At 35.5% G+C, this 15,885-nt stretch overlaps 1 protein-coding gene across 1 annotated transcript; it reads left to right on the top strand.

The window, feature by feature from the left end:
* Positions 1-287: 287 nt before the first annotated feature.
* LOC128017701 (gamma-glutamyl hydrolase-like) lies at positions 288-15,376 on the top strand. Its single transcript, XM_052603156.1, has 9 exons — positions 288-531; positions 626-734; positions 4,153-4,203; positions 4,276-4,360; positions 13,248-13,386; positions 13,648-13,754; positions 14,456-14,546; positions 14,655-14,789; positions 14,943-15,376. Exons 1-9 carry the CDS (start codon positions 432-434, stop codon positions 15,062-15,064), a joined length of 939 nt encoding a protein of 312 aa, XP_052459116.1. The 5' UTR covers positions 288-431; the 3' UTR covers positions 15,065-15,376.
* Positions 15,377-15,885: the final 509 nt, after the last annotated feature.

Raw genomic sequence — 15,885 nt, 5'->3', positions numbered from 1 at the left:
CACTCGGCAGCTATATATATATATATATATATATATATATATATAAAGATGTATTAGAAACCCCATCACAGTAGTGTGATTTTTTTTTTATGCTGAAATCATCCCTGATAGCAAACATACGACGCCTATTTGACGTGTGCATTTACATGTGCAAGAAGGTTTTTTTTTTTTTTTTTTTTTTAGAGTGTTTGCTCATAGCCTATTTAACAAAGTATCGTGCTATAAATGTTACATAACAGAAAAATGGGTATTACTTATATGATGTTTTACAGATTTTGCATGCAGTATAAAGTAACTCCATGAACGGACTGTAGGTGTCACTCAAATGACCAATGGAGTCACACGGGACGTCACTTGGATAAACGCGGAAAAGAGCTTGAACAGTCACAACTTCACAAGAGAAAACACAACAATTCCAGTCAAAAGAAAACATGATTCAAATCTACCTTGCCTGCCTTTTTATATTTTCAAATGCCGTGTTTGCTAACTGTATCGGAACACCAATAAAAACGAATGAAAGACCAATAATCGGTGAGTTGTAACGCATTAAAGTGCATGCTAGTTTCAAGTCAATGTATTATGATTACATATTCCATGAAGTAAACCATGTCTAAATTTTGTCTAGGTGTTCTTGCCCAGGAAGTGCGTTCCCCGAAGCCTCATAGAAACTCATATATCGCGGCGTCCTATGTTAAGTTTCTGGAATCTGCTGGAGCTCGGGTGGTGCCTGTAATGTAAGAAAAGAACACTAGATAGAGAAATTGTTTTTTTCGATTAAAAAAAAAAAAAATGTCTACTTGCAGCATAAACATTAACTTAGTTCGCAATGGCTTTCTGCGCAGAGACTACGGTTTTGTGGAAGCAATATGCAATTTAAAACATAGGATTGGCATTCATAAAAATGCTCTTTTTTTGTACAGAAAATGTATTGCAATAGTATTCTTTTATTATACAACTGTTTATTTTTTGGACAGTAAAATACAACTTAAATTGATAACCACTTAGCCATGTCTTTAATTAAAGGAAAAACAATGGCAAACAAACAAACATGTACAATATATACAAACATAAACTATATATATATATATATATATATATATATATATATATATATATATATATATATATATATATATATATATAATTATTATTTTTACAAAAACTTGCTATATATATATATATATATATATATATATATATATATATATATATATATATATAATTGTTTATTTATTTTTTGAGTAAAAACAATTAAAAAAATATTTTGAAAGCTAATTTTTGTAATATATATTTAAAGTGGAAATGAAGGAGTCAGTCGAGTTTGCATTCAGTTTAAGACATGGCTAAATGTTAATCACAACAAACATGATTAATGTAACCATTTTAAAGAAAAAAAGGTTGTTTTGTTATAACTTTTGGAGCAAGAGCGCCAACATCTTGCCGTACCACCGCATTTGACATCACGGGATTGGTTCGATCTGATGGCAAGTGCTATAATATAAGCATTTCTTTACATTTTACATTTTGAACACATGCTTGTTTTGAAATAGCGGAAGATGACCTTGAAAGCACTGTTTAGTCCATAATAAGTGCAATTACCTATGCAGTAGAATATATATGGCGATGGCACCCAGGAGTAGGACCTATTAGGGGTTGAAGAAGTCATGAACCTGCTGGTTTGAGGTAAAGTGAGGGTCGGAAAAAATTCTTGTTTATGTGGATACTCCTCAAGACTGTCAGTGCTTTGTGTGCATTTGCTGATGAAGGCAAGAAAGAAAGCTCAATTTGGTAGCCTACTTACGTGCTGTCCGAGCCGAGCTGTGACTTTGTTGTGTGTGTGTGTGTGTGGTGCCACCACCGGCATGTACAGAAATGATCAATCACATTCACAACGCGTGAGTACCACATTAAAATCTCTGAAATGAGTTAGTTTAATGAAATTAAGCGTGTGCACCACAACTAAAAAGCCATTATCAATGGAGCGCTGATATTATGATTCACCATGGCAACAGCTCCCACCAAAAAGCCGTCTGCATACTTCAGACTCGATACAAATGTAATTCTTGTCAGTGTTATAATATCACAGATGAAAACCGCAGAATGTTAGATTAATGTACTAATAGCTTATCATTTTTATGGTATCTCATGGGCAAAAATTATTTAATAAAATAATAATATTAATAATAATATTTTAAGAGCATTTTTAAATTTTACAAATGATCTGCCAATAGAGTAAGAAAAATATGGCAGTGACTATTTACATTAAGTGGTATTAACATATTTTCTTAGCGATATATCCTATTTACAGTAGGTTAAGTGCAAGTAGCTCTAGATGCTATTTACAGAAAAAATATACAGTGAAAATCATGATAAATTCTATTTACCATGTAAAAGTAGCAGTTCTTTGCAACAGGCTAAATAATGTAAAGTTAAATAATAATTAGATGCTAGTTATACGTTATACTGGCAGATACATTTGCACCTCAGTACATTAACGGGATGCAATAATAACAGATTGTAAATGATTATATTTATAACAATTATAAATAGTTGTATCATTATTAAAACTCGTTAGGCACTTTACTTCCACTTTTAGAAAATTTTGTTCATTTTTATTGAAAATAAATTCTAATGTGACATGTGATGGGAAAAGTGAGAAGAACCCAATCAATGGCGTTACAAGCTAGTTTTCTGTGCCCAAACATTACTGCCTACACCATTGAAGCCATTATTCACATGTGCCATATTTAACCTTATGTGTCGATGGAGGGCGGAGCTACAGTAGATTTACACTTAGTAATAGAGACCATTTGCATTAAGATTATTTTTATTACCACACTGGCATATAATTTTACTTAAGTAAAATGCACTTAATTTTGATCCCCCCAGGAAACAAGACTAAGTATCTTATATAATTTTCTTATATAAGAAAATTAGTAGGAAGAGTTTTTTTCCAGTGTGCAATAATGAAGTGTTTAAAAAAGGGGGAGTAGACCGAAAGAAACTCTGAGTATAAGTTACCTCTCTTTAAGGAACAGGCTTGACTTACCCTGCTTCCTCGGGTTTGGCAAATCTCCCATTCTGAAACAGAGAACCTAGAGTTTCCCTCATTTCATGGTTAACATTCTTTCTGAAAACGGGCCCCGAATAGGTGATTAGTTAAACACTGCGTCATGTTAACAGCAAGGAAGCTAATTGTATTAGCATGTGAACATAAAATATGATACATACAACTGGTGAACCAGTCAATGTAAAACAATAAAATGTGACATGAATGATATTGTATGAAGCGTTTTTTGTTTACATCACGTTGTGCCTTGCATTATGAAAACAATGTTTGGGATACCACAATCAAAACTTAACATATAGACAGTTTGATTTTGAATATTCATCCAAATTATGGTGAAAATCTAATTCTTTGTGTGTTAAAATAACATTTGTGTGCTCAAAATGTAAAGAAATACTTATATTATTGCACTGGCCATCGGAGCGAACCAATCCCGTGACATCACATACGGTGGTACGGCAAGATGGCAGTGCCCTTGGTCCAAAAGCTATAACAAAACATCCTTTTTTACTTTAAAATGGTTACATTAATCATGTTTTTTTTTTTTTTCAAAGTGGAGATCACTTTACTAAATTATGTTAACCTAACTGACTGCACTTTAATGTTCTACTCATGTAACACAATAATGGCTTTAAATAATCTTTTGTCTCTAATTTCTCAACCAAATTTTACTTGCAATTAATATGTGATTATTTAGATTAATTTAATCACCACATTGTGTAATTAATTCGATTATTATTATTATTTAATTATTGACAGAACTAACATTTAATAAATAGTATGTCACATATCACATCTCGTGTTTATTTTAGAAGTGGTGTCTATTTATTATCACATAAATTAATCAGTGTTGGGGAGTAACTAGTTACATGTAACTAAATTACATAATTTAATTACAAAATAAATGTAACTTCCATCTGTCACAGTTACTGAGAAAAAAAAGTGTATGAATAAAATGTAATCAGTTACATTACTTTCATAAAGTAAATGAAGTACAGTTACTGTCACTGTCAGTAACATGTCAGTTACTGACTCTGTAGGCACTCTCAACACTAAAGAAACTTGTTTTTAAAATATGTATTTAGGATAAATAAGTCAGATGATGAGTACAGAAGGCTCTTCAAATTCATAAATGGGTGAGTAAATTCTTTTATAATTATAGCAGTAATTACAATAAGGTATTTGTAACACCTTTTCTCTGAATCTAGAGTTCTTTTTCCTGGAGGTGGAGTCAGTATAAAATCATCTGGCTATTCCAAAGCAGCTAACATTTTCTACAGACTTGCTCTTGAGGTTAGTGTACTAATGGTCCATTTGGTAAAAATATTTAGCATAGCAATCAATCCAAAGTAGCCTACATTTTTTAAACATTAAGCAACACCTTTAAACATTGATAGTAATGTAAAATACTAGGTAAGGTTAATGTTTAATTTGGAGAACTTTTTAAATAAAATTCAATTTTAAAGGGTCATGAAACCCTGTTTCAACACTATTTATTTCTCACCACAGTTGTAAAAAACGCTAAGAAAAAAAGTGGGCGTGGTGCGCTGTGGAGTGGAGGGGGAAAGGGGAAACAGTTTCATTTCGCTTGCATCGAGTTTAAATCACAAATAAATGCACAGCCATTTGCACTCAAACATTATATGAACGTGCTGTTTGACCACTGATAACTTTAGGTTTATTCTGTGGTGCTTGTATAAGTCTTTTGATGGGTTGTCACAGAGCTGTAAAAATGGTCACATTCACTAAGTGAATGAATCGCATCTGTGTCGAACTCTTATTACAAAGCAAAAACAACTTTCCTTCGATCCATAAATGTTTCTCTCATTTGATGTACGCAGTTTTGCAGTCTGAAGCTCTGTCACAGCAAATCAACACATTCTGTTGTGAATAATTAAAGGGGTCATATAATGCAATTTCATGTTTTCCTTTCTCTTTGGAGTGTTACAAGCTCTTGGTGCATAAAGAAGATATAAAAAGTAGCGAAGACTAAAGTCTCAAACCCAAAGAGATATTCTTTACAAAAGTTACGGCCTCCTAAAATGCATCATTTAAACACCCCCCCACATGTGGGAAGATTTGCATAATGCCGCCCAAATAAATGTTCATGCAAAGAAAGAAGGCTTAAGTTTTATTCTTGCTTTCGTCTCCGATGCCATGTTATGGAGATGTTGTTTCATTGCAAAAGCGAACAAACTTAGTTTGGCCTTTCAAAAGAGGACATAAATAGAAATTAGTGGTTAAGTTGTATTTGCATCACTATTCCAGAACAGTTCAACACAAATATTCAGATGTGTGCAGTAGATTTTATGGAGGACTGTTTCCTGATCCTGGGAGAGAAGACTACAATGTTCTGTTCTGACTCACAGTCTGTAAGTGCGTTTACATCTGTAACATTTAAAGCATTTGCCACTTATGGAGTCAAAATAACGCCTTATATATATGCAAAGAAATTACGATTTGCAAAAGAAAATAAAGTTTTGCTAACGAAAATTGAAGTATTGAGGAAAATAAATTTGCTTTTTGCAAACAAAAATTAAGAATTGCAAAACATACATGAAACCGCGCCAAAGCAATGATTTTGCAATACATATTTTCCATGGTCATATCTATTCATTTCTCTACAGCGCTGCTTTTATTTTGCGTGTCAGTCTAGTTTGAGCTTGCGACACCGTATTGCCTTTGCGCTTCATTTTTCTGCACGCTCTCTTTGTGGCACTGTTTTGACGTGGGGGTGGAGTCAAGGGACGGGGGCCTGTACAACATGCCTCCCTGGAAGTGACCTCATCGGCCGGAGACGCAGCTCACTGATCCAGGTCCTGTCATGATCAGCGAGACTTTCGAGTGGATCGTTTCTTTTTATTCAATAGCATTAAAACATTCATGTTTTCGTTTTATTAACTTTATTAACAAATGTATGTGTATTAGCAGCGTTTGCTCAAGTTAAAGAAGTTGTTACCGTGAACATCTGTTTATTTCTCTCGATGTGCACACTTTTATAGCATTAAAATGTGTATTGTTTCATTTGGTTAACTGCAAGTGTTTGTTTAAAATCTCTTAACTTGTGGGAGGACGCAAAAAAATTTTTTAAAGGGGGGGGTGAAATGCTATTTCATGCATACTGAGTTTTTTACACTGTTAAAGAGTTGGATTCCCATGCTAAACATGGACAAATTTCAAAAATTAAGTTGTACGTTTGAAGGAGTATTTTTGTTCCCAAAATACTCCTTCCGGTTTGTCACAAGTTTCGGAAAGTTTTTTTCGAGTATGGCTCTGTGTGACGTTAGATGGAGCGGAATTTCCTTATATGGGTCCTGAGGCACTTCTGCCGGAAGAGCGTGCGCTCCCGTATAGCAGAGCACTGAGAGGCTGAGCACAGACATTTCACTGGTCAGAGCGAGAGCGTCGCGAAAAGTCACAAAAGAAGTGTGTTTTTGGTTACCAGGGCAAGACAACCCTGCACAGATTACCAAAAAAAACAGCATTAAGGGACCAGTGGATGGAGTTTATTTTTACACAGCATCAACGGAGTTGTGGAAGTGTTTTTGTTTGTTCCCTGCATTTCGAAGATGCTTGTTCACAAGGCCCAGTTTGACAACGGATTTGCATATCGTTTATTTCTTAAGGATGATGCAATCCCAAGGAAAAAGGGTCACGATCGTGTGTTGGAACCGCAGGCGGAGAGTAAAACTGCTTCAAATATCTCTGTGTTGTTAACTTAGCTATCGGCGCGTAAGCTCATCAAGTAAACCTCTTGTACACCTTTAAAGAAAAAAAAAAGACGACATAAAGTGGAACTTAGTCATTTTCCAAAACCGCTAAGTGCAACAGAGGCCAGCAAGTTAGTGCTGTGCAGGTAAACCTCCCCAATCTCATGAGACGCACTAGCAACAGACGCTAGTGGCTGTAGCCATTTAGCCCCCTTGGTAGAGGAGACCCGGGTTCGAGCCCCGCTCGGAGCGAGTGCGAGGAGCGTCAGAAAGGACCCGGGAGAGAGGGGTTACATAAGCAAATATATTCAGTTTCAATACATACCACATAGACACGCTGTTGTAGTCGTTGCTGCTGCTGCTCTTGTTCAGTTTCAGCCTCGGGATCTGATTCTGGATCATATATAAACGGCTGAATCTGACTGTTAGCCATGGTTTGTTTTGGATGATGTTTTTTTTTTTCCTCAGGGTAATGTCACAACTTCCAAACGCTCTCAACGCAAAAGCCTACTCGCGCTCGTGATTCTTTAGCTCCGCCCACACGTCACTCCTCCAGAAAAAAAATTGGCACAGACTATTTTTCTCTTATAAATATAATAAAACTAAAGACTTTTTGGAGATAGGATGCAGTACTACTCTATAGGTACTCAAGATTAACAGGAGATTGAATGAAAATGAGCATTTCATCCCCCCTTTAATCACTGCCTTAATTCGGCGTGGCATGGAGGTGATCAGTTTGTGGCACTGCTGAGGTGCCATGGAAGCCCAGATTCTCTATGAGGTTCAGGTCTGGTGAGTTTACTGGCCAGTCAAGCACACCAACACCATGGTAATTTAACCAACTTTTGGTGCTTTTGGCAGTGTGGGCAGGTGCCAAATCCTTCTGGAAAAGCAAATTCAAAAAGCTGGTCAGCAGAAGGAAGCATGAAGTGCTCCAAAATTTTTTGGTAAAAGGGTGCAGTGACTTTTAAAAAAAAAACACAATGGACCAACACCAGCAGATGACATTGCAAACCAAATCAACACAGACTGTGTAAACTTACTGGACTTCAAGCGACTTGGTCTATGAGCTTCTCCACCCTTCTTCCAGACCCTAGGAACTTGGTTTCCAAATGGAATACAAAACTTGCTCTCATCTGATAAAAGGGCTTTGCATCACTGGGCAACAGTCCAGTTCTTCTTCTCCTTAGTCCAGGTAAGACACCACTGACGTTGTCTGTGGTTCAGGAGTTGCTTAACAAGAGGAATACGACAACTGTAGCCAAACTCCTTGACATGTCTGTGTGTGGTGGCTCTTGATGCCTTGACCCCAGCCTCAGTCCATTCCTTGTGAAGTTCACTCAAATTCTTGAATCGATTTTGCTTGACAATCCTCATAAGGCTGTGGTTCTCTCGGTTGGTTTTCTTCCACACTTTTTCCTTCCACTCAACTTTCTATTAACACGATTGGATACAGCACTCTGTGAACAGCCAGCTTCTTTGGCAATGAATTTTTGTGTCTTGCCCTCCTTGTGAAGGCTGTCAATGATTGTCTTCTGGAGAACTGTCAGATCAGCAGTCTTCCCCATGATTGTGTAGTCTAGTGAACCAAACTGAGGCCCCGTCCACATGGAGATGCATTTCTTTGAATACGCACTAATTTTTTATCGGATAGGTGTATCGTCCAAACAGATCCGGTGTTTCAAAAGGTGAACCCGCTATTTTTTTTAAACCGGGTCCCATGTGGATAAATCTGAAAACGTTGTCTTTGTGTTTTCGTATATTTTCTGAAATGATGATGTCCTTACCCCACGGGTCGACCTTATTCAGACACCGATACGTCATGTAAAGAGCAACAACAACAATGGTTTGTTTACAGCGCACAAGGTGTATGCACATGCTTTAAGTTTTCTTCTTCATTTTCAGTGTATCTCTGTGGCAAATTTATAGCGACACATACTGATCTGGCATATACTACATCGTTTTCAGTCGGTTTCACTGGTTTTGTGTGGAAGTAGATATTTCTTGATATGACGCCATGTGGACAGGATTTTTTTTTTAATGAGGGGAAAAAAAAGATCAGATTGGGGTAAGCTCCGGCTTCGTGTGGACATAGCCTGAGAGACTATTTTGAAGGTTCAGGAAACCTTTGCAGGTGTTTTGAGTTGATTAGCTGTTAGGCATGTCACCATATTCTAATTTGTTGAGATTTTTGGTGGGTTTTTCGTTAAATGTGAGCCAAATTCATCACAATTAAAAGAACCAAAGACTTAAACTTATTCAGTCTGTGTGCATTGATTTTATTTAATTTTTTATATACAAGTTTCACAATTTGTGTTGAATTACTGAGAAAAATTTTTTTTTTTCACAACATTCAAATTTATTGAGATGCACCTGTTTGTGCACCCCTGACTATAGTCCATGTCATGCCAATTTTGACCTCAACTCGATGTAGATTTTAAACCCATAAGATGAAAATAGTGCAAAAAAGCTTATTTAACCAGTTTTCTCCAACAGTTAGAACTCTTGAATAATAACAATGTCATCTATGATGTTCAACATAAACACATCTGTTTAAATCTCAGAAAAATAGTCTGGGGTTTCATGACCCTTTAATAAAGCTGCAGAGGTCAGACTGTGGGTTAATAGTATGGGATTTAAATCCTGCCATGATTCAAAACTGAAAATACAGTTCTGAAAGGTTGAAACGAAGTGTTCGAAAACTCAAAATCTTACAAAAAAAAGTTTCGAACGTTCGAAAAATAAGATTTGCAAGCTTGCAAAATGTAAAAAAAATAAAAATATCTCTGCAAACATTATGTTGTTTTTGAGATTTCCTTCTTCAGAACTGCAACATTTTTTTACGATGTTGCGCAAAGAATTTTTCAGAGTTTCAAATTTGTCAGTGTTCTCCCACTGTATTAGATTGTTTTCCAGGTTTGAAACCTCGTAAATGGTGATCTGAAAACTGGTGTGCAAATGTGTGAAAACAAGTTTTGAAACTCTGAAAACAGAGCTTTGCAGGCTTGCAAAGTGGTAAAAAAAATTAAATCTCTTCAAACATAATTTTGTTTTTGAGTTTTCCTTCTTCAGAAGTGCAACACTCTTTTTAATGGTGTTGTGCAATCATTTTTTCAGGGTTTCGAATTTGTCACTGTTCTCCCAGTGTATAGTTTGTTTTCAAGATTTGAAACTTTGTAAATAGTGATCTGAAAACTGGTGTGCAAATAGGTGAAAAAAAGTTTTGAAACTCTGAAAATAGAGGTTCGAAAGGGCGAAACTTATTACATTACATTACATTACATTACATTTGCACTCCTATGCAGACTATTTTTTCAGAGCCGAGTTTACAACACCCACTTTGCGGAGATACGCTCACACAGTTGTGGGTTTGCGACTCACGTGATTTGTGGCAGTGTTGTCACGCAGCTCTGCTCTGAAACTCTGAAACTCAGACTGAGCGAAAATGAAGCTTCGCAACCTCGTAACTAAAAAAAAAAGCCTGGAGGGAGGGCCTTCTGCTCTTGGCCAATGCTTTGCTGTCTGCTGACGTACAGTCCAATCACAAGTCGTATTTACCTGAAAGGTGGGATTGACCGACTGCTCCGCCAATGACAAAAGCGCACAGGATACGCAAACAGAGGATGCGCAGATTTCTGGCCACAAAGACGGTCCCGGATGGCTTGCGGTCTGGTTCTAAAATAAGGTTACCAACTTGTCGCTGGAATTCACCATACAATTGCCAGTAGCCACTGAGTTTACCACTGATAGTCCGGCGGTGCATCAGTATACACACTTTCCTCCCCTGGCGACTCACTTTCCTCACGCATTCCTCATGCATCCAAAATAATATTTAGATATTATATTTAAATATTCAGAAAGGTGTACAGTGTATGTTTTACTTTTATTAAAATATTTCAGTGAAATTATAAATAATTGCCTATTACAAATTTATGAATGCATGGTTAACTTTTTTCTGTAATCACACATATAGGCTATATGTATTGAGACATTTTAAAATCTATATTTTGTAAAAAATAATAAAAAATAAACCTGAATTATAATCTGTATTTTCATATATTATATAAGTAGTATATATATATATATATATATATATATATATATATATATATATATATATATATATATATATGAGCCGTGTCCCGGGCTCCGATCAGCGTCACCCAGGCAGAGGAGATCCACCTGCACACAATCACCGCGGGCTGATCGGTCCAAGCTGAAACCGCTCAGAGGACGACTACAAAAGCTGCACCCGAGAAGACACGGGTGAGAAAGTTCTCCAGCAGAAAGCCAGCTAATGGTGTGTCTCTTACCGCTCCAGAAAGCGAGTGACAGACCAGCCCGCCACTTGAGCACCGAACACCGATTCTCCTTGCACTCAGCCGGCCGGAGAACAGGATCACGCAGCACCGAGGACGAGCACCGGACACCCCTGGCACCTTTACAAACACAACCACCAATAAATACACCCTCCGGGGCTTTAAACTTTCACCACAGCCTGCCGTGTGATTCTTCAGCCCGCGACTATATATATATATATATATATATATATATATATATATAGCTTAAAACCGATCTTTTCCAAATGTATTTGAGCCTCTAACTCTAACACTCACTATTCTTAAAAAAAAAAAAGAATAATATTAAGCTTTCTAATCTTTTGTATTCTATTGGTTTTCTTTTAGTATTAACAAAGGCAAAAAAATACCTCTAACACTAGCTTGCCCTGTAATGTTTCTATTCTATCTGTTATCTGTATTTCTTTATTATATTATTTAAAAGCTTTACGTGTAAGCTAACTGAAACTTGTTATAGAACGTGTATATTTGTTGTTTTTTATTGCTTCCATTGTCCTCATACGCTGTTTGTGACGGATTGAGAGAGGATGCTTACATTTTGAGTCACCGACAAAAACCCAACAAAAACACGTCCTAAGAGTCCAAAAGCATTCACTTCGCAATGAAGCTTGCAGAATTAATAAATACATTTAGAATGTCCTTATAATTTAAGCCATGAAAAAAAAATGTTTTACATTTTTATATTCATTGAACATTAATTCTTGAGTAGCCAGTAACCAGGTGCCAGTACTACCAGCCCCCACCCCGAAAAAGAAACTGAGTTGAGGAAAGTGAATGCTCACACTTTCGCCAGGTGAGGAAAGTGTGTATACTGATGCACCGCCGGACTATCAGTGTTAACTTAGTGGCTGCTGGCAATTGTATGGTGAATTCCAGCGACAAGTTGGTAACCTTATTTTAAATTTTAGGACCGTTTATTTTGCGTATCCTGTGCGCTTTTGTCATTGGCGGAGCAGTCGGTCAATCCCACCTTTCAGGTAAATACGACTTGTGATTGGACTGTACGTCAGCAGACAGCAAAGCATTGGCCAAGAGCAGAAGGCCCTCCCTCCAGGCTTTTTTTTTTAGTTACGAGGTTGCGAAGCTTCATTTTCGCTCAGTCTGAGTTTCAGAGTTTCAGAGCAGAGCTGCGTGACAACACTGCCACAAATCACGTGAGTCGCAAACCCACAACTGTGTGAACGTATCTCCGCAAAGTGGGTGTTGTAAACTCGGCTCTGAAAAAATAGTCTGCATAGGAGTGCAAATGTAATGTAATGTAATGTAATGTAATAAGTTTCGCCCTTTCGAACCTCTGTTTTCAGAGTTTCAAAACTTTTTTTCACCTATTTGCACACCAGTTTTCAGATCACTATTTACAGAGTTTCAAATCTTGAAAACAAACTATACACTGGGAGAACAGTGACAAATTCGAAACCCTGAAAAAATGATTGCACAACACCATTAAAAAGAGTGTTGCACTTCTGAAGAAGGAAAACTCAAAAACAAAATTATGTTTGAAGAGATTTAATTTTTTTTACCACTTTGCAAGCCTGCAAAGCTGTTTTCAGAGTTTCAAAACTTTTTTTTCACACATTCGCACACCATTTTTCAGATCACCATTTACAAGGTTTCAAACCTGGAAAACAATCTAATACAGTGGGAGAACACTGACAAATTTGAAACTCTGAAAAATTCTTTGCGCAACATCGTAAAAAAATGTTGCAGTTCTGAAGAAAGAAATCTCAAAAACAACATAATGTTTGCAGAGATATTTTTATTTTTTTTACATTTTACAAGCTTGCAAATCTTATTTTTCGAACTTGCGAAACTTTTTTTTGTAAGATTTTGAGTTTTCGAACACTTCGTTTCAACCTTTCAGAACTGTATTTTCAGTTTTGAATCATGGCAGGATTTAAATCCCATATAATAGTCAATTTTGTGAAAATCATGATGAGTCACAATGATCTTCATTTTACACACACACACACTGCATTTTGTTGTTTGGTGCTTCTTTTATTCAGTACAATTTGTTAGTGTAATATAAATTTTCCAACCAATTTTTCCAATTGATTTAATTCAATTGTATTAAATAAAATGTGTGTGTGTCTGTCTGTGTGTGTGTGTTAACAGGCCAATTCAAAAGGTGATTATTTCCCTATATGGGGAACTTGTTTAGGATTTGAAATGCTCACATTTCTAACAAGGAGAAAGTCGCTGTTGTCCCGCACCGACACTAGTGGTATCGCCTTGCCACTGAACTTCACAGACGGTAAAGCCCTGTTTACATAACATTTAACTGAAAAATTTTATATAAAATGGTCAATGCGAGTACATTGTCCGCTTACCTCCAGTATTAAATAATAAAAAAAATAATAATAAAATATTCATAAAAATTGACTATTAACTTGGTACTCAGTAATGTAACTTAATTGTCAGGTACCGCTGCAGTGTGGCTAGTATACATTTCTCAAATAAGTGTTGTAGTCATCATAAATATATAGATATTATTCATTTATCCAATGCTGTTTAGATGTTAGAGACAGTAGAATGTTCAAAGACTTCCCTGTAGACCTCATGAAATCGCTGGAAACAGAACCACTCACAGAGAACTCTCATCAATGGAGTCTTACTACAGAGGTAGCGTGTCAAATATTACTATCAACATTCAACGCTGATTTATTTTTCTCAATTGTTGTTTTCATTACTACTGTGATACTACTAGTTGTTTCTTTTAAAATATATCAATCTTGCCATGAAAATAACCATATATGTTGGGTCTCTTGGTATCTCTTGGTATCTACAACAAAATGAATCTAGTGATTAAATTAACAATATATAAAAAAAATGATTAACAAATTGGTGTTACATTTTATTAAACTTTTCATTTAATAATTATTTTCAAATAATTAACTTTTCTGCATTGTGTGCTTTACTGGTACCCAGTTGTACACAACAGGAAAAGAATACACATTTATTTATTAGAAAACAGTGTCTAATACAGTGTCTAATAGATTGTTTGGAATGTATTCACTAAATTTAGTTATAGTTTATCACTTTACGATATCACCAGACTTTATCTATTATAGATAATGCACAACCTAAACATCATGTCTGTGATCTGGTCTGGTCAAACAGAGGTGACAGTGAGATGTTTTAGTTCTCACAGGAAAATAGGTCCAGTACTGCAATATTCATATGATGGATGGCAATGTTAATTTTAGAGGGTTATTTTAAAACTGCAATGTAAAAAATATATAATTAAAAATAACATCACAAATGTATATATTTGTTTTTGCTCGATGAACTAAAATGAGGCATTTCCAAACCTTTTAATCCAGAAATTTACCAAGAGTAAGTCCCTGAAATGTTTCTACAGAGTTTTAAGTACCAATACAGATGGACAAAAGGAGTTTGTGTCCACAATGGAAGGTGAGTGATGATAATCAGATGGGTTGATAGAGGAAGCATATAGACTGTACTTTTCACCTCTCTCTATTGAGCAACATTGCCATTTATTGTTTCTGTTCATATCCACAGCATATAATTTCCCTATCTATGCTACTCAATGGCATCCAGAGAAAAATGCTTTTGAGTGGACCCGGCCTTATATTCCCCACACACCTTCAGCCATTAAGACCTCATTCTACATGGCTTACTTTTTTGTGAATGAAGGTATGGTTAATACTACTACTACTACTATTGAGCAACATACAATGTGTTTTTACTAGCTTTTAATTAAATTTGATTCCTTGATTGCAACGAATTATCAAATTGAGAAGTTAGACCTTCACAGACTAACTTTTCTTTATTTTGTTGTTTTTACAGCAAGGAAAAATTTTCATAGCTTTCCTAGTACAGAGGAAGAGGAGAAAGCTTTGATCTATAACTACAAACCTGAATACACTGGAACCCAAAGTGCATTTGAACAGAAATATTATTTTGATTAAGATAATTCTTTAAATGTACTTCTGTCTTTATTAGCATTTTTAATTTCTTTTTATTATTTCATTTAACTTTCAATTTGGAACTTCACATACATGAAAAAGATCAAATCAAAATGAATTATAATTTAGATAATTTTTTTTTTTTCAATGTCTCAAAATTGTAATCTTCCCAAACAATACCAAATATTGGCATGATGAAATTATGTAAACAAACGTATACAAAAATCTTGCAGAATTAGTATTGTTAATAAAGTGTGCTTGTAATGTTTCTGAAGAAAACATAACATTTCACCAAAAAAATAAAAAAAAATAAAAGTCACATTTCTTTTGTTTGAAGACCTGTACATTTTCTTAGCAGGTCTCCCAAGTACACATGACCTTAACAGAATAGTTTCCAAGGTTGGAAAAGGCACAACATTTTTTTTTCTTCTTCTTTTTTATGGCTGTGCATACATCTCTTATAGCCAAAACATATGCTCATTTATGTATTCACCTATCTATAAAAGTGACTGAGGTCTACTTTTTTCAGTAAGAAAGAGCAAATGCATCTCATTGTACTGTTATTTCACTAAAGGTAACCCTTCTTATACCCTTCTAACCCTTCAATCTAATAAAAGATTTAAATCTCAAATGTCTATGTTTTAATCCTTATTCTTTCTTTAATTTTACTGTTGACACCTAAAAACATCCCTCTGAAACATGATTTTAAATATCTTGAATTAAGATCTTGAATATTAGCTGAACTGTCCTTTTAAAGCCCTTCAACTTCTAAATCCATCGTTTCAATCATAAGATTTATACATTCACATTGCCTTGCAATCTAC

The sequence above is a fragment of the Carassius gibelio genome, chromosome A7 (assembly GCF_023724105.1).
Source record: "Carassius gibelio isolate Cgi1373 ecotype wild population from Czech Republic chromosome A7, carGib1.2-hapl.c, whole genome shotgun sequence".
Classification (NCBI taxonomy): Eukaryota; Metazoa; Chordata; class Actinopteri; order Cypriniformes; family Cyprinidae; genus Carassius; species Carassius gibelio.
Note: the sequence above shows the minus strand (reverse complement) of the source record. Positions and strands in the feature narration are given on the sequence as shown.